Source organism: Natator depressus, chromosome 1, assembly GCF_965152275.1.
Source record: "Natator depressus isolate rNatDep1 chromosome 1, rNatDep2.hap1, whole genome shotgun sequence".
Lineage (NCBI taxonomy): Eukaryota > Metazoa > Chordata > Testudines > Cheloniidae > Natator > Natator depressus.
Window position 1 is genome coordinate 227,423,897 of NC_134234.1, and position 25,230 is coordinate 227,449,126.

The 25,230-nt window shown below is 38.1% G+C and overlaps 1 protein-coding gene across 4 annotated transcripts in view; it reads left to right on the forward strand.

The window, feature by feature from the left end:
- ARFGAP3 (ARF GTPase activating protein 3) overlaps nt 1-25,230 on the forward strand; it is an 80,772-nt gene that overhangs the window by 18,460 nt on the left and 37,082 nt on the right. For 2 of the 4 annotated variants that reach the window (XM_074936948.1, XM_074936940.1), the window contains exons 4-10: nt 1,117-1,248; nt 3,755-3,838; nt 8,308-8,395; nt 9,769-9,828; nt 10,064-10,108; nt 12,823-12,869; nt 13,963-14,108. In XM_074936948.1, the coding sequence (XP_074793049.1) occupies nt 1,117-1,248; nt 3,755-3,838; nt 8,308-8,395; nt 9,769-9,828; nt 10,064-10,108; nt 12,823-12,869; nt 13,963-14,108 (602 nt within the window). The remainder of the gene's footprint in view (nt 1-1,116; nt 1,249-3,754; nt 3,839-8,307; nt 8,396-9,768; nt 9,829-10,063; nt 10,109-12,822; nt 12,870-13,962; nt 14,109-25,230) is intronic. The other 2 variants (XM_074936955.1, XM_074936954.1) reach the window with 1 other exon arrangement.

The following is a 25,230-nucleotide window of genomic DNA, read 5'->3' on the forward strand; positions in this document are numbered from 1 at the left end:
TTTGTCAGAGGGTGGAGATCACTTGATCATTACCTGTTAGATTCACTCCCTCTGGGGCTCCTGGCATTGGCCATTGTTGGTAGACAGGATACTGGGCTGGATGGACCTTTGGTCTGACCCAGTATGACCATTCTTATGTTCTTATGTGTTCCTGGAGAGAAGGACCAGCCTAACACTGGTAAACAGAGAAATAGTAGGATTTAACTGGATTTGAGATTCTTAATATTTGTAATTGACCTGTCTCAAGACAGGTGCTTAAAGTAACAAATTTCAATATTTCTTTTGGTTTTATAGGATTTAATTGAGATTGTTTGCTTTGCCCATCTATAAGCTTGCTGGCTATTAATAAAACCTAGACAACCTTCCCTTAAACCAATTATGTCCATATACAAATAGTTTTTAAGCATCTAAGATACTAAGTCTGGATTCACAATAATTTTGGGAAACAATATACCTTGGTCTTAATTAACTAAATGAAGAATGCTCCACAGATAGTCTTGTCAAAGGTGTAATCTCTGCTAAAAGCTCTCCACAGAAAGACATAGAGAAAGTGGTTACTTCGGTTAAAATCTCTGATCATTTGGATTGTTTTGTTTAATATTTTCTTTTCCATTTTTTAATAATAAAATAGCCATGGTTAATAACTGCCATTATTTTGCTTGGTTTTTAATCATAGTGTCCTGTAGGAGTTCTTTTACAAATCTTATGTCTATCTATGGGGATGTGACTCCATTTTAATCTCATGAATAGCCTTTATCAATAATTCCATGTTTTGATTTTTGGTTTTCCATGATTTGGCAATAAAAGAAATAAGTAATGAGAGCTGGCTTATAATTTCTTGTTTCTTTGAACTAAATATTTTTGTATGTAGTGGTGTTGTAGCCATGTTGGTCCCAAGATATTAGAGAATCAAACTGGGTGAGGTAATATCTTTTATTGGACCAACTTCTCTTGTCTCTCTTACCAACAGAAGCTGGTCCAATAAAAGATATAAATAATTTCAATAATTTTTAAAATAAAATTATTTGGAATCTAACCATTTAAAATTACCTCGTTCTGTCCCACAAATATTTAATTCTGTTTCTCATAATATGCATGTTTTTTTTATTTTTATAGTCTGCATTTTTTCAACAACATGGGTGTATAACAAATGACACCAATGCCAAATACAATAGTCGTGGTGCGCAACTTTACAGGGAAAAGATTAAATATCTTGCAACACAAGCAACAAGGAAGCATGGTACTGATGTAAGTAATGCATTAGATCATTCATTTTAATATAAAATAATTGATTTTCTGGCTCCAAAGTAATTTTAGATTTCTAAACAGTAGCCAAAATGTAATGTGAAGAGTGGTGTTTGTTTTTGTAGCTAAGTAAATACAAATTGCAATGAATCTGTGGGGCTAGGAGATGAAGTACTGAAACTAATCTTGTTAGTTGGAGAGGGACGGAAATGCTAAAAAGTCAAGTGTGAGCTAATATTGTCACACAGTTTTGGATTAATTAGATGAGTACTAACTACCATGTTAATAGTTATCAATGCTAGAAAAAACCTTACAGATTTCATTAAAAAGATGTAATTTTTATTGTTTTTAATTACAATTATTGTAGTTATGAAGTAGCACATTTATGAATTTATGTAACTTTAATGGAAAAAGTGCCAGTATTTTTTTTTTTTTTTTGTAAAGTGTATGTGTGTTGCTTCTTCTGGAGTTGAACCCTTATCAGTTAATAGAGCAGGTGAAAATAGTACAAAAAGGGATGATCAGCAAGGGTTATGGAATGCATACTTAAAAAAATACATTTTGGCTTTGGTAATGATATGGGGACTTTCTTTCTCTGGGTCACTTGTTCAAATCCTGCCTAAGCTAGTATAGGAGTAAAGTTATTAACTTATTATTCTGTGACCTTTATGGAATAGACTGCTAGTTTGTTAGTTTTCTAGTCCACAAAATTCAAACTGCCATGAGAAATGACTTTCTTATCAATTATCCCAGGGTGCAGGCAAAAGTTTAAAGTCCTGACTTGCAAGGTCCTGCAATGTGCCAAAAGCCTTCAGCCTTCTTTCAAAATCAGTGGGGAGTTAAATATCAGAACTGTGCCAATTGAGCCCTTAAATGTGATGGAAACTTTGGCACCCTCTTATTCTTGGGAGTGAGTGGGACGATTCCTTCAAAGTAGGGCTAAGCCATATTGAGAAAGTTTGGAAGGCTTTTTGCAGTTGTCCAACAGTCTTGTGTTTTGATTGTTATACTCTGATGCAGAATAGGAATATTGGGGAGGGAAATGTAGACAGCTGTGTGAGATTTGGAAAAAAATAGTGGGTTTATCTTATTGCATCAAGCTCCAGGGCTGTTAAATGTTGTTTGAACTGTTGCCCACAAAGGTCATAGAGAGGCATTTTCCCCAGGAGGAATTCAACAGTCTGGAGGGAAACTGCTTTTCACAGTGGGAAAAGAAAGATTCATTTAAAAATCAAATGGGCTTAAAAAACAACAACCACCACCTCCCTCCCCATGTATTTATCTGGGAAAATCAGTAGGTATCCAGCCTGAAAGTTAATTATTAAACATTACCTTATGCTTTCCTGTAATCATCTTAGATTGCTACTTAAGGTACTTGGTGGCTTTTTAAAATTGCATATAGCATAGCTACACCTGCACAATGATAAATAATTTTTTGGGATTCTGAATTCTTTAAGGAAAACAATGTATCTCTGAACCTTCGAACAATTCAGTTTAAAATTGTACATATAATTGTGCAGAAGTGTATGGCATATATAATAGGTATGTGATGTAAGGTATGTTGAATATGAACAAATTGTTGAAACTCTAGAACCTATTTTTATTATTTAGTTCAAAGTATGTTTGTTCATCTCAGTCAAATGCTACACTTTCATTACATTATAATTAGCACATTAGGTTTTGAAAGCACTATATCAACACTTAAAAGACCATTTTTTCAATTCTTGTTTTTATTAAAAAGGTTCAGGGGATAGCTCAGTGGTTTGAGCATTGGCCTGCTAAACCCAGGGTTGTGAGTTCAATCCTTGAGGGAGCCATTTAGGGATCTGGGGCAAAAATTGGGGATTGGTCCTGCTTTGAGCAGGGGGTTGGACTAGATGACCTCCTGAGGTCCCTTCCAACCCTGATATTCTATGATTAGCCACTCATGCACCAGCAATAGAGTGGCTCCAGCCCATCCATCTCCCAGCCTAGGGTCCCAGGACTGTATCGTCCTGCCCCAGTCAAAAGTGTAAGTTTATTACCCTGTCCGCTCCTCCCTCAATTTGAAGAGAATATGCACAGTTTTGGGGAAGGGATAGCTCAATGGTTTGCGCATTGGCCTGCTAAACCCAGGGTAGTGAGTTCAATCCTTGAGGGGGCCATTTAGGGATCCGGGGCAAAAATTGAGGATAGGTCCTGCTTTGAGCAGGGGGTTGGACTAGATGACCTCCTGAGGTCTCTTCCAACCCTGGTATTCTATGATATAAGGTAACGGGTAGGAAAAGAGAACGAGCCTTGGACAGTTATTGGAGTGGGACAGCAGCCAATGTGGAAAATGAAATGTGTTGCCTTTGGGATAAAAGGCTGTGTCATGAATCTCGCATTGTCTGTGTGCCTAAGATCAATTTAAGTCCCAGTTTTAAAAAAAAGTTTCATTTTTGTCCTGTATATTTGGAAGAAATTTTAAATATATTTGTGTAATGTCAGATGGAAACTGAAGTTCTTATCATATAATTTTTTTTTCTAGTTGTGGATAGATGGCTGTGGAATTCCGCCTGTGTCACCCCAACACAAAGAGGAGGATTTTTTTGCATCACATGCTTCTCTGAAGGTATGGAATATGCTGTACATAATTCTTACATTAATCTTTTCAATTGCTTATTGTCTCAGTGTTGTTAAATGTATATTTTGTGATAGTTAGACACTAATACGTGAAATACAACTCTTTTATAGGAAGGATGCTAGTCTGACAACAGTTTGGGTTGAAGCTACTTTCCTATTTATTTTGTGATCCATAGATGCTGTACTTTTAGTCACAGTAAATTTGTCAGATGAGATCAAAACATTATTACTAATTAAATCTCCCATAAATTTATGGTAAATCAATAAGAGCGCAATAGCTCCTAGCAAATATTTAGAAGTGGAAATTTTCCTGAAAAAATAGAATCTCCAGAATACTTATTTGATCTTTATAAGAGCTAAAGTATTGTACTTCATGCTGTCACTATTCTCTTTTAATTTTAGTTCACGTTTTCAGCTGAATCTTAGTCTGCCTCACTTCCTCTGTGCCCGATGCACCTTTCTGCAGTTTCACATAGAAGTGATAGAGGCAACATTCAGTTCAGTTGTTACAGCTTCAGTAGCGTGGGCAGTATGGTAACAGAAAAATCCAGATGCCTGGACTAGAAAGCAGTTTTAGCAGCTATGATCTTAAATTTGTAGTAATTTGATATTATTACAAACGACGTCAAGTATTGCCATAGTAGAATGCCCAAAGAGACAAAGAACCTTTCAGAAGGTTCAAGCATATTTCTCAATGGGGAGAGAAAGACGATAAGAGAAACACAGCAATGGTCAGTTTCAGTTTTCCACAGAAAAGTTAGCAGTGACTGGATGACTACCATAGCAAATATCAGTGTAAGTGGGGTAGGATCTCAGGCTAAAACAGGAAAAGAACAACTTAAGAATCATTTAAACAAGTTAGATGTGCTCAAGTCAGCAGGGCCTGATGAAATACATCCTCGAATACTTAAGGAACTGGCTGAGGAGAACTCTGAGCCATCAGAGAACGTGTAGAAGATCAGAGAGATTCCAGAGGTCTGGAAAGGGGTAAATATAGTACCTAGCTATAAAAAGGATAATAAGGACAAACCAGGAAATTATAGACATCAGCTTGACTTCTGTATGGAAAGATAATGGAGCAAATAATGAGTTTGTAAGAACCTAGAAGAAAATAAGGTCATAATTAACAGTCCACGTGGACTTGTCAGAACAAATCATGTCAGACCAGCCTAATATCATTCTTTGACAGGGTAACAAACCTTGTGGGTAGGGTAAGAAGAAGCAATGGGTGTGATATCTCAACTTTAGTAAGGTTTTTGATATTGTCCTATATGATCTTCTCATAAACAAATTAGAGAAGTATAGCCTACATGAACCTTCTATAAGGTGGTTGGATAAGCGTACTCAGAGAGCAGTTATCAGTGGTTCACAGTCAAGCTGGAAGGTCATGTAGAGTGGGGTCCTGCAGGGATCTATCCTGGGTTCAGTTCTATTCAATATCTTCAAAAATGATTTGGATAATGGCATAGAGAGTACATTTTTAAAGTTTGCAGAGGATATCAAGCTGGGAGGGGTTGCAGGCGTTTTGGAGGACAAGATTAGAATTCAAAATGATCTTGACAAACTGGAGAAATGATCTGAAATAAATAGGATTAAATTCAATAAGGACAAATACAAAGTACTATACTTAGGAAGGAATAATTAATTGCACAAATACAAAATGGGAAATGACTGGCTAGGAAAGGCAGAAATGACCTGGCGGTTATAGTGGATCACAAACTAAGTATGAGTCAACAAGATAATACTGTTGCAAGAAAAGCGAACATCATTCTGGGACTTATTAGCAGAAGTGTTGGAAGCAAGACCGGAGAAGTAATTCTTTCATTCTGCTCAGCCCTGATAAGGCCTCACCTGGAGTTTTACTCCAGCTCTGGGCACAACACTTTGGGAAAGATGTGGACAAATTTGGAGAAAGTCCAGAGGAGAGCAGCAAGAATGATTAAAGGTCTAGACAACATGATATACGAGGAAAGATTGAAAACAATTTGGTTTGGTTTGTCTGGAGAAGAGAAGACTGAGTGTAGGGATGTGGTAGCAGTCTTCAAACACATAGAAGTTGGTTATTAAGAGGAGGGTGATAAGTTCTCCTTATCGACTGAGGACAGGACAAGAAGTAATGGGCTTCACTTGCAGCAAAGGAGATTTAGGCTAGACATTAGGAAACAATTCCTAACTGTAAGGGCACTGGAACAAATTACCTAGTGAGGTTGTGAAATCTCCGTCACTGGAGGTTTTTAGGAATAGATCAGCGCAGGGGACTGGACTAGATGACCTGCCAAGGTTTCTTCCAGTCCTATATTTCTGTGATTCTGTATTGACAGACTAGCCCTTGGTATGCAAAATACCCATTCCTTACCAGTTTATTAACGTTGGTATTAAAGTTGTTATAGTTTAATAGCGTGCACAGTGCTTTACAGGCAAATAAAAAGTTACCGTCAGGTGCTTATAGCTACATTAGCTAAAAAATGACAATGAAAATGACAAGACTACAGTGGGTATAATTTTGGGGGGAATTTAAGGAGAGGGAGATGTCAGCAGTTAGTAATGGGTAGGGCTCAGTGTCTGTCACGGAGGTCGCTGATTCCGTGACTTTCCGCGACCACTGTGACTTCTGCAGGGGCCTGTGTGCCTGATCCCAGGGCTGCCCAAGCAGCTGACTGCGGGGCCAGCTGCTCAGGTGGCCCCCCAGGGACAGCCACACCAGCCACTGCTCCGGCCCCCAGAAGCTGTTGCCGCTGGCCCTGGCCAATCCCACCCCAGCAGCACCCCACCCCCCCAAGTCCCTCCCCCAAGATTTAATCACAGGTATTTTTAGTATAAGTCATGGACAGGTTATGGGCCACGATTTTTTGTTTATTGCCCATGACATGACCGTGACTTTTACTAAAAATATCTGAGACTAAATTGTAACCTTAGGAATGGGGCAGTACTGCTCTTAGAGTGCAGTTTCAATGAAAAGCAATTCTTTTACATTTTTTCTCAATTTTCACTTGAAATTATTTTTTAAATTAATTCTTACTGTATTTATAAGGCTTTGCAGAAGTTGTGAATTTTTTAAGATGGGATTCAAATGTATCTGGCTGCATGATTTTGTGGTTCTTATCACCATTAGTACCTGAGTGTCTCACAAACATTAATACATTTATCCTTATAATATCTCTGAGAGGTAGGGAAGTATATCCTCATTTTATAGATGGAGAACTAGGGCAGAGTTTAAGTTGCTTTCCCAACATCACCCAGGAATTCTGTGGCAAAGCCAAGAATTTAACCTAGCTATCCTGAATTCTGATTCAGTATCTTAGTGACAAGACTTCCTGGGGCTGCAAAATAAGTGGAAGAATTCTAAGCATAAAAGTTATCATGGAAGATGATGTGAAAACAAGAGTGGAAGAAAGGGGCTAAGGAATACTTGGGCAGAACCAAAGAAGAGAGCAAGAAATGAAGTAGAGTTGTAGATGGGAGTAGAGTTGTAGAGATCCTTGAAGCTTAGGACCAGAACCTGGAACTTGACGTGGAAGCCAGTAAAATAATTGAAATAGAGAAGTGACATGGTCTGAACAGGAGAAAGAGATGATTTTCACAGAATGTTTTTGGATGGCCTGTAAAGGAGGGACTCCAGAGAGGAGCAGGTTGGCAGTAGTCCTTGCAAGAGATAATCAGGGCATTGACAACGATTTTGACAATAGGGTTGTGGGAAAGCATTAATTTGAATTGTAAAGTAAGAAAAAGCAGGAGTTGGTGACAGGTGCATTTTGGGGAGAGAGCATAATAAATTATGCCAAAGTTGCAAGCCTTGCTGGTGGGTAGGATAGTGAAATTTTCTATCACGAAGAAGAAGAGAGTGTTGCCAGGAAAAGATGAGATGGCAGCTCAATGTCCAAAATGAAACATTAAGAGAGTTTGAGATGCAAGACTACAGAGAAGGGAAGAGTTTGGGAGTAGAGCAGTAAATAAACTGTCCAGCTTTTCTGTAGCATATAATCTTGGTCAAAATGGAATAACCAGTGTGGAATAACGACAGAGGTACTGTAAAATATAATAAAACAGTTATACCCTAATCTTTAAGTGCTGAGCCCCCTCTCTTCCCCCCCAGCCCTTTGAAATAAATGGGAGATTGCAGATGCCCAGCACCTTATGGAAAAATCAGGCCATTAGTGTGTATCTTCATTAGAAGCAGTTGTTTCTGGTAAATTTAATTGCTCCCCTATGTGGCTTGCATATTATGGTTGTACCTATTTAACAAAAAAAAGTCATTACTAATTGAGGGCAATTTTTTAAACAAAAACTGTAGCGATGATATGAGAAATCAAATCCAACAGTTACCCCAAAATGTGTCGTACTGGAAGTGCTAAGATCAGTCACTGCCTTACTTAGTCAATGCAGATACTATTTGTATTTTACTTAATGCATTTTATTTTCTGTACATTTTTATTTAGTAACTTCCTTTTCCTCTTGCAGGTGAGTAGCACAGAATGGGCATCATCAGAACCGGAGCCAGTTTTTCAAAAGGAGGATTCTTCAGAAATCATTCCAGAATCTAATGAAGGTATGGTTCATCCTCCATTAACAATAAACTAAGTTTACCTCTGTGTTGATTTTAGTTTCTAGTGCTACTTATTATAACAGTAACAGCTACTCACCAAGTAATTGTGTTCTGCTGGAAATAATTTAAGAAGCCTTTGGGTAGGTAGGGAACACTGTGTAGAGGGGTCATGCTGTGTTGTACAGGACTGTACAGCGTTAGAGGCAGTTAAATTTAATTTGAAACTCCTTGGGCCAGATTTTACTCTTTGATCCATTAGACTTGGTCAAGTTGGGAATTACTGAAATCATAATGTAAGTCTTACACCAGAAAGTCATTTTAATAATGTATTTAAACATTTAAAGAGATTTTATTATTAGTTAGCAGTTCATAGGCTACTAGTAGATTAAAATTTGATGTTGCTAGGATACTCGAGGGCTTTTTATCATAAATTAAGTAGCAGATTAATTGTCTAAGATTTTATTTTTATTTTATTTCACATTTGTTAAGTGAAATATATGGATAGATTATTTTTTCCCAGTATAGTTTTGTATGTGGATTCACAAAACTATTCTGCTTATGTAAATAAAAAGTATATTGATTTTTTTTTCTGTACCATTACAAATCTGAATTCTGTATTTTAAGAATGCAGACAATGACCTGAAACTCAGCCAGAGACTTAAGCACTATTTATATTGAGAACTAAACCTTGTTAGCAGAACTGGCTTTAAATATGATTTAGAAGTGGCTCAGGCTAACTCAGTTTGTCTGGTCTATGTGAACCAGCCATTACATTTTCTGTTTTCCTACTAAGAGCTGTAAACAGGGAAGGGATTGTTATGCTATGTCCTGCTGCCCAAGAAAAACATGTTAACTTGAACCAGTTTTAAATAGGTTTTTAAAATCAATTCTGTTCAAATGTATTTTTTCTGATTGTATCATTCTGGTTTTCCCATATTTGGTTACATCCTTGTGATAACACACATGAGCCAAAATTTTCAACCTCTGGTCCCTGGAATTTGCTAATTTTTACTTCTGTATCTTCCAAACATATTTCAGACTTCTAGTTTTCAGGTTTTGTAGTCCAAGACAGACACTGGAATTTTGAGCAGTTACAATCATATACAAATTATCTCAATATCACTAAAATGTCCCTTCTACCTGCTGTTTTGTGAGTCACTGGTAATGTTACTACAGGAGAAATGTAATTTTAACTGTGCATCAAGCACTATCATGCCTCTGCAAATACAGAAAATTGCAGGGAAATGAAGGGAGACCAGGTTTAAGAATGTGGGCAGGGAAGTTACCTTAAAAAAAATCTTTTCTGAATACACGAGCTGTTCAAAACATCCTAATAAACATACTTCTCTTGTTCTCAATTTTTTTTACATTTTTAGGTGAACCAGACCACGGACCAAGTGTTGATTGCCTTAGTGTCTCACCAAAAGCTGCATTAGGTAATGGCCCTAAACAGATAGATGAACAATATATTTTATTCCAATACATGTTGTTAAAGAAAATGTTGGGTTGGGAAGAAATGTGCAAGTCTTATTTTAATATTTATGCACATGGGCTACTGAAACAGATTAACTTGTAATATAACATGTTAATACAGCTGTTTCTGTTAAACAATGTATGACACTTAAAAAGTGATTTTTACTCAGTGCTTTTTGTTTTTATTTCTCATTTTAGCCGAGTTGCTGAATTTAAATGCTGCAGGCATCGCACCTAACAAAGGTGATCATTAATGTTTTAGACCTCCTGTTGGGCTGCTTCAGGTTCCACACTTAAGCACACAGGTGGAATAGAGCATTGTACTGTGATTCATGGCCTGCTATTTACATTAAGCAAACACGTTTCACTAATAGGCTTGTCTGTCTGTCTTGAACATAATTTTTGCTCTCTTTCCAGCAATAATTTTTAGTTTAAAATCATTTTCTAATTTATTGCAGAAAAAGTAATATACATTTTTATCAGGTAGAGTTCATAATTTAAGCAACATTGCAGAGCTGTATCTTACAGCATAAATGAAATAGTTGTAGGGTAATTACTTGAGGTAAACATAAGAAATTCAGTTTTTCAGAAATGGAAGAAAATATTCTCAGAAATATAGTTTTTATGATGATTTTAGAATGTCAGTATAAAAATGATGGTATTCACATAGGGGAAAGTGTCTGTCCCTTCATGCTGAGTGAAAAATGGCATTCTGATGTCAAGAGTAGAGCAATTATCATTATATAAAATTTTTAATACTATATTTACATGGCACTTCACAAGTATAAAGACATAGTCCTTGTCCCAAGGAATTTAAAAGCTAAATAAGTCAGTAATAACAGAAAAGTTACTAGCTGAAATGGACCGTCTTGAAATGGAAAATTTCATTCAGTATATATTTACAGAAAGCTTGTATTGCAGTGGAAAGCTATAGTACAAGAGCAAGTGACTCAAACAAATTCTAGCCCAAATCATTCCTCCTAGGCTCACCCATGGAGAGGACTCTGCATACGCAGGTCTTTGTGTGTCGTCGTCGTCCCCCATGTCTCTCTCCCCCTTCCCCCCCGACTCCCATCTCTCTCCATTAAAATCTCCCTGTATTTCCGGGGTGCATGTGGGGAGAAAGTGTACGCTGAGAGGGTTGGGGCTGGGGAAGAATGGGGCCCAACCAGAGGCATACACATTGTCCAGCCCCATGTAGCTTAGGCAAAAAAGATAATACAGACCATGCAACCAGGGAGAGAGAGAAGAGGATGCTGGAGGCTTGAGCTAGTGCGGAGGCACTAGGTTTTGTGTGGATGGATTGGCTCTTGTGGATCACTGAGTCTGCCACGTTTACAGGAGTTGTTCCTGTGACTTATCCCCCCAGCAGAAACAATATTCTCTTCCCCCAACCCTGGAAGGGATGATCCAGGCTAGTATCTTTAAAGTTGGGTTTGTTTATGAATTGGAAATTAGTCTAGAGTATAGGAAAGGCAGATTCATCCTCCCATCCAAATATATCTGAGTATCCTCATTATTGAGTGGTGCAGATTCTGCTGCAGATTTATACATAGAAAAATACTAGGCAAAAATAACTTCATTAAAAAAAATCTTCACAGCATTATTTGGAGCTGGAGATAGGTCTGTAGCTAATAAAACGTTGAAACAGCAACTGTGTAATAAAACATGGCACACCTTCCAAAAGTTAAATCTCTTGGGTACGTATAACTGGAGCTAGAGAGATCATACCTGCACTTGTTCTGATTGAACAAGTGCACTAAAAACAGCAGCATAGCCACGGCTGCACGAGCAGCAGGACAGGCTAGCTGGTCCGAGTGCATACCTAGAGTTTCAGACATCTACACAAGCAGCAAATTACACCTCCAGCTCCAATGTCCTTATAGTAAATGCAAGTTATTATGAAGGTACTATTATCATACTGAGATTTGAAGTCTTTGGTCAAAGTGAGTTTCAGTTCGTACTTGGAAATTATTTGTTAGTACTTAATTAAGTTTAAGGAAGAGTAGTATGCCTTAGGGTACATGTTTTTCATATTTCAAGGAATATGTGCCACAGAATTAAAATAAATGCTTTTACATTTATATTGAACATTGAAAGACCACCTGTTGCCTATAATTCTCTGTCATGTAAGATGGCTTCCAATTAATTTAGAGCTTAAACAAATTTAACAGTGTACACAAACATTCATTGGAAATTCAGATTATTGTAGTGAGAATAATCGGAAATTTCCTATTATGAAAGTTATATGCTTTGGCTTAATGTGTCAGTCACTGTGAAAGAGTACAAAATTTTCTTCACTCTGTTTTATTAAAGTCTTATGAACAAAAATCTACTTTTTAGGGATTTTGATGGACATTATGCAAAGTAACTTCACTTCATTTCCACACCTCAAAATTTAGTATTATGCGCTATGGTTGAAGTTTTCAAACCTTAGGTGCCTAAAGTTAGATTCCTAAATTGATATTTATGCACTTAAATAAAAACAGTTAAATGAGCACTCTAAAAAAGTAAGTTTAAAAAGGCGTTTAAATATAGATTATAAATCACCTAATTTTCAGAAAGGTTGAGCATCCACAAAACCCAGTGATGTCCACAGGAGTTATATATGTATAGCCACTGTTAGAGACAAGATATTGAACTAGGTGAACCTTGAGTCTGATCCGGTTTGACAAATCCTTTGCTCCTATTTAGGAGTCTGATTTTAGGCACCCAGGTTTGAAAATTTAACCATAAATTGTAAACACTTACAAACAGGAAAACAAGATACATCAAACATTAAAGTATAGTGATACAGCTAATTTCTAAATTTCTTCATATAGAAACTGCAGTATTCTAAACCAGCAGAATGAACTGCAAAACTTATCATTCAAGACTTAAATTGTGGAAATATGCATCTGCAAGTATTGGATAATTGTAAAGTTATATGCCAAAGTAATGGTTGTTAATTTTTGCAGAGGGCACCTCCATTATAAAAAAGAAGCAAAATCAAGGTAAAAGGGGGGTAAGTTTGTAATTAATACATATTTTGTCCTATATCATTTTTTAGAATTTTAAAAGTATTTAAGCAGCAATACAGAATTTTTTTATCTAAGTGGTTTGTGCAATGACTGTTTTGTATCAGCAACAATATGCATCACTAAACAAATTAGAAAATCTGAACTATGACAAAATATCCAACAACCTTATAAACAAAATGGTCTTCTAAACTCTTGTTCAGATGCATTTGTTTCAGTGTTTACTAGTAGTAGTATTATAGGGTGGAGTACTTTATCATCTATAAGTCATTTTCTGATTTCATACTATAATACTGAGCACTTACTGAATCTGGATGTACATATGCAATTAACTGAATTCAGTAGACATTTCGTATACATACCCGAGAGCAGAATTTACTTTGTGTATGTATTTTATCATGTTCATGGTTTCAATTACATTTAACATTTGCCCCCAATCCGGCAAATCGCTGTATGCAAGTGCACTGCCATTGAAGCCAGTAGAGCTGTACTTTGGCTCATAGGTATATCTGCATTAAGTGAATTAGAGGAGCAGGGCCTAAGACTTTTTGTGACAGTACTTTTATGTTAAAAATAGCTTTACCTCCCCCCCCCCTCAAAAAAAAAAAAAAGCCTTCTGTCCTGTGTACTTCAGGGTTTTTTTTAATGGATACAGATAAATTTAATGCAAAAACTAACAATGAAATGTTAAGGTTGAGAAATTAAATATATGAGAGCTAGGAAATTGCATGTAAGCTCCTATCCCAATAACAACTGAGTCTCCTTTATATTTTATGGTGTTCAGTATAGAATTTATCACAATAGTAACAAGGTCTGACAAACTGCAGGAGGTTCACCAGGCTGTAATTGCTGTTTGGGAGACTAAATAAGTTCCTGAAAATCAAAGGGGGGCCGAGAGCAGCTTTTAGGAACATATTGTATGGTCTTCTCCACTCTGAATTTTTATTACTGATACCAGATTCTGTGGAATCAGGTACAGTACTTGATTCTTTTATCAAAAATAGACTAAACCATAGGACAGTTAATATAGTTACCTATAGATATAAAGCCTTTCTTTTTTCTTTTCTTTTTAAAATAAAGCTTGGTGCCAAAAAAGGTGGCTTGGGAGCCCAGAAGGTGAGCAGCAAGAGTTTTAATGAGATTGAAAAGCAAGCACAAGCTGTAGATAAAATGAAGGAACAGGAAGATCTACATGTCAGTAAGAGAACTGAGAGGGAAGAACCATTGTAAGTATGAATTACTTATGAAATACTTATACAAGTTAAAACACAACAGTTACTTCGTTAGATTTATCTGCTAACATTTTGAATAACACCAAGTACTATTTGGTGCAAATAAAGCTTCAGTTGATGTTTGTATTTTACTGAAATAATGTAGCTTATATGAGTGGAAAAGTAACTTGCAGAAAGCTGTGTTTAAAAATAATACCAACAACATGAGAAACTTTTTTTGGCAATAGTGAAGAAATACAATGAAACACCATTTCCTGTTTCATCTTCTATTAAAAGCAAGGAGTAGTTTGAGTACTGTTACCTGTACAAATCCATGATCGAGTGTGTCAGGCACATCCTATATCTTTATCAGAACCTTCTAAAATACTTTTGCCTGTGGGTTGCCTCGTGTATTCCATAGGTAATGATCATTGAGACCCAAAGCTATGTAAGGAGTTATGTACCCATCCTGTCCCTTGGTTCTTTCCAGTAACTGGAACATCTAGTTGAAACCTCTGTAGCTTCTTCCTGCAGATTTCAAATGGCTATATGTTTTTCTTCCATTATTTCTAGTTTTATGGTCATTCTCAACAAAGTTAAATATATTTAGCAGTTGACTTGTGTAAATATGTACTGTTGCAAAATGAAATCCTCCTTTTCCTGGGGCCAAGGGCGCCCTCCTTCAAAAACCCATTGGGAGTTCCCCAGGTTGTTTGTAGCCCATGGGGGTCATCCAGAATTCAAATTACAACTTACATAGGGCTTGTCTTTGCTGCAGTGTAGCTCAAGATATATCTCAAGTGTTATCCCTAACCCAGTTCCCATCCACACGTAGAAATCTCTAGCTCAAGTTTAGTGTGCTTTAAACTCAGGCTTGCTGTCCCATCAGGGTATGTTTACACTGCAGCTAGAAACAAACCTCCCAGTGTGGATAGATAGACAGGAACTACTATCTATCTATGGAGCTTGAGTTAGCACACTAAAAATAGCAGTATAATTGTTGTGACTTGGGCTCTCAAGTCCTCTTGACTCCCTGAGTCTGAGCTCGAGAGGCTAGCCCAAGTTGCTGCAGGAGCTGTGATGTCCACAGTGCTATTTTTAGCGTGCAGCTCACACCACTAGCATAGGTCTACCCTGGCCGGGGTGGATTTGATTTAAATCACTAGTCAGGAAGACTTGATTTAATCATGGATTTCTTCATAAAAGTGCATTCTTGTTGGATGTTATAACCTTGATACATATTCTTCACAACTCAGAGATAGTTATAGATGTAGGTTTCAATTTTATAAGTTACACACTATACATTTTTAAGTGATTTATTTTGAAAACTTTTCAGATTAGTTTTACAGCTATATCAGAAAATGAATGATTTTTTGGTTATTTAATTTACCAAAGGTAATTGAAGCAGATATTTATGAAGTCATTGGGAGGTGAACTATCTCCAATTCAACAGGTTAATCATTAATATTTGAAGGATTTTCTTGTCATGCTGTATTAGGAGGAGAACATCACCAGAGAGACATTTAAATTGTTTTATTTAACTAAAACAACGTTATGTATTCTGGATTTTTTTTTTCAACAGCAAACATAGAATATTTTAACAAAACAAGCATTTGAATTTAGTTAAACATTCAAGTTTTTTAAAATCAGGTTTGTTTTTGTTAAAATTGTTTAAGTAAAATAGTGAAATGAAATATATTTAAAAAAAAAATTAAATCGACAATGTCAGCCAGGTGAACATGAGAAACTTAAAATATTGGCTTCTGCAGCTAAGTCAGTCATCTTCACCTTCATTTTCCTGTTTGTTCATAATCTGGAAAAGAAAAAAAGCTTTCCTGCTTTTTCAGGTCCCAAATGATTTCTCAGTTTGGAATAAATTAGTCCAAAGGAAGAAAATATCTTTCTACACTGGCAAAAGACGCTACTGCTGTTAAAAGTGAGATTATCACTTCAACAGTCTCTGAATCCAAGTGCTTAAGTGACTTTCACCAGTTCATTGGTGTGACTTTCTTTAAAACGTCAACAAACATATTTCTTGAATGGTTCACCCTTAGCTCTGAAGTTTATTATAGTTGGCATTGTGGAGGGATGATTGCTGGATGTCCATGTCCTAACCAACTCCTCTTCTTGAGCAGTTAAGGTTTGACCTTGGTACCGAGTATTGAGAATATTTGCAAGAAAATGAGCTGGAGATAGTGCTTGTCCCATTCGTTTTTTTTAATGCTTGTATTTTAAGATCTCACTCAGTTCCTTCCAAATTTCAACAGCGTCAGCAATAAAACAGCTATTTCTCTGCATTTTGTTCAAGGCTACAGAAATAGGCTTCAGGGTACTCGGCATGTGTTCAACATTTCTCTTTAGCACAGTGTTGAGAACTTTGTGAAAGTGCCATCTATTTTTTCAGATTTTGTTCACAAACTGTCATGCGGTTAGTCCAGTTCTTGATATAGTGCTCAAAACAGTTCACTACTGAGTTTCGTGGCACATCTTGTGGGAGAGTTAGCTTGATTCCTCCCACTTTTTTCAGAGCAGCTGCTCCAAAGTGGTTGTTATGGAAGTATTTTGCAATTTCAACAACATTAGCCTTTATTTCTGGAACACTGAAGTCTTTGGCTAGGAGGTGCATCAAATGAGCACTGCAACCGTATGTTATTAGCTTGGGACTCTTCTAAATTTCTTTTCATCTTGGTTACATTTGCAGCATTGTCTGTGACCAAGGTGCGTACTAGACATTTGAATTTTTTTTTCACAGTTTGTTATAACTTTTACTGCTACTTCTTGTAAGTATTCTGCTGTGTGCATTTCCTGATGTATCAATTGTTTCTGTAAGGGAGACATTCCCTTCTTCTGTTGTCACAGAAGCACATCCAACAGGATCATTGTGGACATTGTTCCACCCATCAAGACTCAGGTTAACAATTTCACCCTCTAGACCTTTTGCACACTGCTCAATTTCTCTTTCATACACTTTATCCATACAATTTGCCTGTGACATCTGCTCTATTGTATGGACCATATCCTGGTCTTAATGACTGAACCATGTTAATTAAGTGTGGGTTCTCAATCATACGGAAAGGAGAGTTTGTTGCATAAACAGGGCAATTTTTTATCAATTACCTCTTTATGTAATCTGCTGGTTCTTATCACAAACTTATCTATGGCAGTTTCTGGATGATGGAGATTTTTTTTCTTTTTGCTAAAGGTGATATACTGTGGCTATGTGACATACATGATGTGACTGAAATACTATCATTGGCAGCTAACTCTGAAACTATCGAAAATGATGGTGATCTTGAAGGTGGATAGTCTTCAGAATCCCGTGTGTTGAGGATGGATTCTCCTAAACAAAATAAGTCAATGCAGTTATTTAATTATTATTACCATACTGCTCATTTAGTATTACTCATTGCATTCACAGACACTCAGTACTACTTTAAAGGTGAAATTGTAAAAGGAAGATCTGCCTGTTTCGGCTATTTATTTTTAATCACAACTGCATCTAAAGTGATAGTATATAGAATAACCACTATATTCTTTGGTCAAACATGAGAATTCAAGAATAGTCCAGAAGGAAGACAGGCAGTCCTTAAGAAAGAAGTATGAAATAAAAAAGTTTACCAACCTGAAGATCTTGCATGTTCAGACATGTTCCTTTCATCATCTTCAACGCAGCTTCCTCCTGAGAAGGAACACTTCTCATGATGATGTTTCATCATGTTTCATGGGTTGTTTCGGGCAACCGGGCCTTGCATTTCTTTGTTGCACTGTTTTCATTTTACATGCATGCCTGTCTTACCCACAGGTAGAGGAACTTCATTAAAATAATCCCAAACTGGGTCTCTTTTATGGCCTGCTGCCATTATAGGTTTTCCCTTCTAGCAACAGAATGGTATGGTAGATCTCAAATCAATGAAGGCTACGCTCAGAAAGACCTCAAGACTTCTGGAATATTCTGCTCAAACAGGTTTCAGAGTAGCAGCCGTGTTAGTCTGTATTCGCAAAAAGAAAAGGAGTACTTGTGGCACCTTAGAGACTAACAAATTTATTTGAGCATAAGCTTTCGTGAGCTACAGCTGCATCCAATGAAGTGAGCTGTAGCTCACGAAAGCTTATGCTCAAATAAATTTGTTAGTCTCTAAGGTGCCACAAGTACTCCTTTTTTTTCCTGCTCAGTTTCACTTTTGTTTCTATTGCCTGTCCCTCCCTTCTCACATTTCTCTCCAGACTTCTCCTTATCCAGATCTATTCCGCCCCCAACAATCTTGTATTCATTGAACTTTTTGAAACTTTGCACTTTTAGAGAGAGGTAAGGGATTGACTCTGTGTACACAAATTTGCAGAGGGACAATAGCATTGAGGTCTGTTATTTCTTACCTTTATATACTATCTATCTATCAACACACACACATTTTTGCTGTTATAACAAGCATGTTATTTCTGGAGACACAAATCCACAGTTTGAGAACTGCAAAACTAAGCGTCTCTGATAGTATCTTCTAGACCAGGGTGGGCAAACTTAACATCTGGGTGGGGAAATTGCATGCAGGACCATGAATGTAGGTCTGGGGCAGGGGATTGGAGTGTGGGAGGTGGTGCGGTGTTCAAGAAGGGGCTCTGGGTAGGGCAAGGGGTTGGGGTGGAAGAGGGGTGTGGAGTGCTGGAGGGGACTTAGGACAGGGGTGCAGGGAAGGGTGCGGAGTGCAGGAGGGGGCTATGGGCAGGAGGTTGGGGGCTCAGGGCAGGGGGTTGGGGTGCGGGGTGCAGGAGGGGTTTGGGGTGCGGGCTCCGGCCCGGCGCCGCTTACCTGGAGCGGCTCCAGGGTGGCAGTGATGCGCAGCGTTGCTAAAGCAGGCTTCCTGCCTGCCCTGGCCCCATGCCGCTTCCGGAAGCAGCTGGCACAACGTCCCTGTGGCCCCGGGTGGGGGCAGAGAGCTCCTTGTGCTGCCCTCGCCTGCGGGTATCTCCCTCGAAGCTCCCATTGGCTACAGTTTCCCATTCCTGAACAACGGGAGCTGTGGGGGGGGGCAGTGCCTGCAGGCGAGGACAGCGTGCGGAGCCCTCTGCTCCCCCCCTCACTCCCTCCAGGGACTGCAGGGACGTGGTGCTGGCCGCTTCTGGAAATGGCATGGGGCCAGAGCTGGCCTCAAGGTGTAGTTTGCCCTCCACTGTTTTAGACTGAGCACTGAGTCCAGTTGGGTAGATAGAAAGATTAACCTAAATAATCTATGCAGAAGCCCCTGGAATCCCATAAAATTGGGTCCCTAATCCATGAACTATTGGAACTCATTTGCAAAACTTTTTTAAACATTTATATGAATATATTGTCTCATACTATAGAATTAGAATTTATAATCCCTTATTCCATAATGAGATATCTTTGAGCTATAATGTATCTTTATCTTTAGATAGGTTTTTTCCTCAAAAAGCATTTTGTCAAAAAAATCTGATTTAAATAAAAAATATCCAATTTTTTATTTTTAAATCATTGATTTTTATCCATCCTGACCCTGGCTGGGAGGCTTACTACTGGCTGCAATATAAACATACCTTCAGAGGGTATTGGTTGTGAAGCTCATGTAATGCTGATGCTTGAGCTAGTAATGCATTGGGGATGCAGCTACAGGCTACAAGCTTGAGTTAGCACAACTTGTTAGATGCCAATCCAATCACTCGGTGTAGCTCAAGTATTATGCCACAGTGTGGCAGCTCTGACTTGAGCTTTGTTAACTTGAGTGTAAATACTTGAGCTAACCGTTTCAGTGAAGACAGACACACAGTGTTATCACTTTGTTTCCAAACTTATCATGATCTTGCACTGGATCTTCGCTCCCATGGGCTTTAAGGCACATTCTACTAGCTTTAAGGCAACTACTGAATTTTGTCTCAGAAACATCCCTATGATAGGTAATAGAGCTGCTACCTGGTGCTCTGTCCATAACTAAGAAGCATGAATCTCTGTATATGTCTTCTAGTTTTGATAACGAATTTGGAAGACTAATTATATTTTTATTTAGTTATCTCTTCCTCAGGGCCAGTATTACTGCTTGCCAATCTCCAAGTGTGACTCTGTGAAGACAGTACTTAATGAAGGAAAACAGGCTACACATCAGTTAATGAGGTTCTTTAGATGATTGCCTTCACAGATCTGTAGGACCCATGCTGTGTTTCTACTTCTGTGGAGTCTAGGTAATGGAAGGATTGGAGGGACAGGGCTGGGGCTTTGGCCCAAAGAGCTTGAAACAGTGAGGAAGCATACATGTGACCCTCGTGGCCAGAACCCCCTAGAAACTTGTGGCAAAAAGTGTGGGGTGCACACACATGCCCCAAATATGTGGATCTTTGTAGGCAATCTTGTCTCACTCTAGTTATAGGCAAGTCTTCTGTTTTTTTTCCTTAAAATGCTTACTCTTTGATTTGTAACCTCTAGGTGGCAGTGCATACAAAATTTAGAGAAGCATGAATATACTTTAACTCACACTGGGCTCCAAACAATATCTCTGCTGAGTTTAATTTAAAAATTTGGAAAAATTCAATAGGACTTCATAAAATAGCTACAATGTAAACATTGCTTTCAACTCACAAAAGTTTTGAGGAAAAACCTGTACTCTTTTTTAAATGTAGTGCATAATTTAAAACTCTTGTGTACAAGATTTCTAGGGTTTTAATCCTTTCTGTCCTTCCGCTCTTATTGCCCTCTGCAATAGAGTGGATAAGTGGACTTATTCAGAACCATCAACGTGCTATTTATTTTAACCAGAAGCAGATCTGAAGGTTTGATGTTGCTAAAATAACCTTGATAAACTGTGCTCTTCAGCTTAGTCCTTAAAATCTTGGTTGGTTGATCTTTTAAAAATTAAAGTCTAGTAGAAGTTTCAAATTGAACTTGGCACAACCAGTTTCAGTTGCCCTATAATAGAGCCTGCTGTAAATGGGGGAATTAATAAGAACTTAATATACTTGCCTGAAAGATATGCCCTGGTTTGAAGACACGTATTTTTCTTATTTTCTTGGTTTCATTAATGCTGTCACAGAGGTGTAACAGTAAGTCTTTTTTATTTATAATTACAAAAGTCAAAATGCATGTTTTTAAAAGTGAAAGTTTTCTCAGCATATAAAAACATGCACGGCTTCAGAATGGATAATTCCAAGAAAAAGCTCCCTTCGGTTACGTTTACTTCTAATGCAGTTTTTTTTATTTCTTTTGTTATATATCCATTTGCCTAACTATCATAACTGCTTTAATTTCCATTGACTGTTATTTATACACCTTTTTCATGTCTTCCATTATGGAACACTTTATTCAGTGAATTGTAGACTTAAAGGAGTACATGAAGGCTTAAGAAACTTGCTTTCCTTTATAGACCACCTTCAACTTAGTGATTTTTGGCCGTTTTTTCAGATTTACTTTTGTGCATATTGACTTTTCTGAGATATATATGTCCGTATACAGTTTTAAAGAGTTAAATTTAAATGTTAAAATGTTAAGGTAAGGTTGACTTTTTAGTTTTAGCTAATGTGCTTGTGGAGAGAAAGTGACAGTAATCAAATGTTTAAGATTATATTTTCTCTCTGAGAGATGTATGTAAATATCTCACTGTTAGAACTAGTAGGTTTTATATATTCATTGAGAAAATATACTTCAAAGATTTCATTCTGTAATTTTCTTGTCACAATCATAATTTTAAATGTAGTTTGACATTTTCACTCTTTACTATTTGAAGAAATATATCCATCTGTGTAAGATTATAAGTCATATAAAGACCAGACCTTTGCCCCTTTGTGTTTTTGGGTGATGCAGTATAACTGTATATTCAGGGATATGTACATTTATGTCTTAAAAATGTACATAGTAAGGAGTACACTATTACTGTAGCTAACCACATTGCCACAGGAATACAATTTCCCTGATGTACCTTAATAATTTTTAAGGGGGTCACTAATATGTTTTAAAAGTATTTTTGAATATGCATTTATTTTAAGTATACCTGTGCTACAAGATTTTAAATGTTACCTTCGTGGCTGAGGCAAGATATTGCATACTTCTGCATTTTGGCACTCTTTAACAGCACTGTGTTGCTTTAGGGAATGTCCTAATCAACTAATTATGGTTTATTTAAATCAGCAGTAAGGGGTTAAATTGAATACATAACATGGAGTATTGTAATGGTTTGTCAGCATTCTTTAGTATCTGACTGGCTGGTATGCATTTATATTAAAAACCTTTTTGAAATTGAAAACACTTAATGTGCACGTACAGTATCTAACCCTCATACTGAAATATCTGATTAAAACTTTGTAATTCATTTCCATTCTAAGATCTTCTGTGGAGGGTTTGTCTTAGCTGGTTTTTATTATAAACTTCTAAGCACTGGGATTTGAAACGGAGGCTGATCACATTCTTAACTGCCGATGGTATAACGGTACTTGCTATCCTGCTACTTCATTTGTATAATCCAAAAATATGGAGGCAGCATGATTATATGTGGAAATGAGAGAGCCAGAAGGCAGAACCAAGCAAAGGAATCAGCGTTTTGAAGATGGCTTTTGAACACATACTGGAGAGACAGTACTCTTTTAAAAATTCTGTGTATATGCCAATTACCAGGAAGTCATGTCAGAATACGTCATCACAAAAGTGACACTAGATAGTTGAGAAGATGTATTGATTCTGAGCCCTGAATTGAATTTAGTTGGACTAAAATTCCATCAGTCACTTTGAGTATGAAAAATGTATATTTTTCACCACATAATATCCAGATTTTCAAAAGGATAGCTGGCTGTCTTCTTTGTGGGTGAAGTTTACACTGGTGTTTTACACGTGCAATTGATTTGTGGTTGTGAATGAGTTAGAGAGGCAGGTACTCTAATTGACACCTATAAATCATTTTGTGGGTACAAAAATACAGGAGAAATTTTTGAAACTTTATTCTTAGTTCAAATACCTTTGTTCTGGAAAAAATAAAAAAGGTTTAATTTTAAAAGTTCTACTTGATTTACATGTATACTAAAACAAGTTTGTATAAATGTGATCTTGCGTATATTAGGATGTGCACTTGCTTGAATCTCACTTTGCATGCTTAAGTAGAAATATGCACACACTTCCCCATTTACATAATTCCTCGTCCCAGGAAATGCAACAAGTACATTAAGATAACCTTATTGTTGAGATTTTACATGAAAAAGTTTGGACTCGTGGGAGAATTATCACAGCAATCCTAACTTTCATATGTTGCTTAGGTTAAAGGGTTAGTCAGTAGCAAATACTGTTGTTAAGGTAGCACAGTTGTTCCCACTACAACACCCTTTTCTGCAGCCCAGCATCTCCCACAATTCCTGATATCTGAGCTGCTCTCCTCTCCGCTGCTCACAGAGGCAAATCAGAGTTTTGGAGCTGCATGGACTGGCCATGCCCCCTCCATTCCTGCCTACTGTACATTTCTCTGCCTCTGTGGCAGCACAGCAAGCAGATGGCGGTTTTTACAGCTCCTGCCTTCACATCTGGGAGGGGGGACCTCTTTGTCAAAACTTGTGGCAGTGGTGAGCAATGACACTTCTCCCTTCAGGCCAGTTTTTTTAGCTGGGCATTGGAACCCCCTGTCATCTCAGCTGCAGTGCCTGCCTCCTGGCTCCTTTTGACCTTCCAAGTATACTAAAGCAGCCTAAAAAGCACTAAATGATATACAAGTGGTGTTCCATCAGTAAAACTGCCCTTCCAGGCTCAGCAGATGGTGAGTTGTGCTCAGCCTGCACCAGTGTTATGTCCCTAAGTCTATGTCCTGGGGCTATGGGTGGCACAGGTATGTAGGATCCCATACCCTTTGGAGCAACTGCGACTCCGATGTGGGGAAAAAATGGATTAGGAGACTATGGGCAGAGTGGGGACAGGCTTCAAGGATGACAAGGGGGACCCCAGTCAGCTGATTCAGGGGGTAAGTCCCAAGGGGCCTCTGGAGAACAGAGAGGGCAGACTTACAGGGTCACAAATCCTGTCCTTCACAAGTCCTAAAATGGGTCCTGAGTCCCCTGATAAAAGAAGTAGGAGTTGTAGGAACACCCCATCCTTCCCAATTTGGCCAGAAGGGGTCTGGAAGCTGTTCCTCTCCCAGGGGAATGGGATCCAGCAGGGGTGGACTTGGAAAGAGATCTCCCGAGAGGATTTAGGGCCCTCAGCAAGGCTAGCTGCAAAAGGCCTCACCGAAGCTGCAATGGAGCTTGTACGCTCTCTAAGGAAGCTAAAAAATCAAAGAAAGCAAAAACAGGGAACAAAAAGTGTCGAAGATCTAGGACTGTGAGTCTGTTGACTCCTCTTCCACTTCATCCTTCATGGAGAATGATGAATTGTCAGGCTGTGACTCCAATCAGAATTGGGGAAAGCTCAGTAAAGGTTTTTTTTTTTCCCCCTGAGAAATTCAAGGCCAGGTGCAGCAAGGTTGTATCCACTATTCAGATTCAATCTTAAAAATAATCTGGAGAGTAAGCCTCTGAGCAAATTTCTCCCCTCTAAATCCTCCCCTGAAGCTGCAATTTCCCTACACTCCTTCAAGGATATAGTCAGGGATGAATGGAAGAATGAGATTAACAGAAATTCTCTCCGCTTCTATAGGATTCATAAACCAAAAATCACAATTACTGAGATACCAAAGGTTGACACTGACTTGGCATCCCTGGCTAAAGGTATGTTTATCCCCTCAGAAGGGGAGTTCTCTCCTGATGATTCCCACAGATAGAAAAATGAAGGCCAGAGTTTATAACAGACTGATCACATTCTTAATTACAGATAGCATAACCAGCTACATTAAAGTCTTTGAGGCCTCCTCTGCTTCTTTCAGGGCATCCCTAGCAGCTGCTTGATTTGCAAGGGCATCTCTCTACTGTCTGGAAGATCTCAGAGCCCTCAAGGATAGCTATCACCCTGACTTTCCCTGATAAACACGTTCATTGCTGACGCCTCAATGGAGGCAATGAGATTCTCCGCCAAAGCCATGGCCTCCAACTCAGTGACCAGGTTCCGTCTATGGCTCCATCACTGGAAGGTAGATAGCTGTGCGAAGCAGGTGCGGTGCTCTACCAAATTCACGGGAGCCCTGACTTTTTGAGAGAAGCTAGACAAGGTAGTGGCAGGCAGTGCTACAAGATC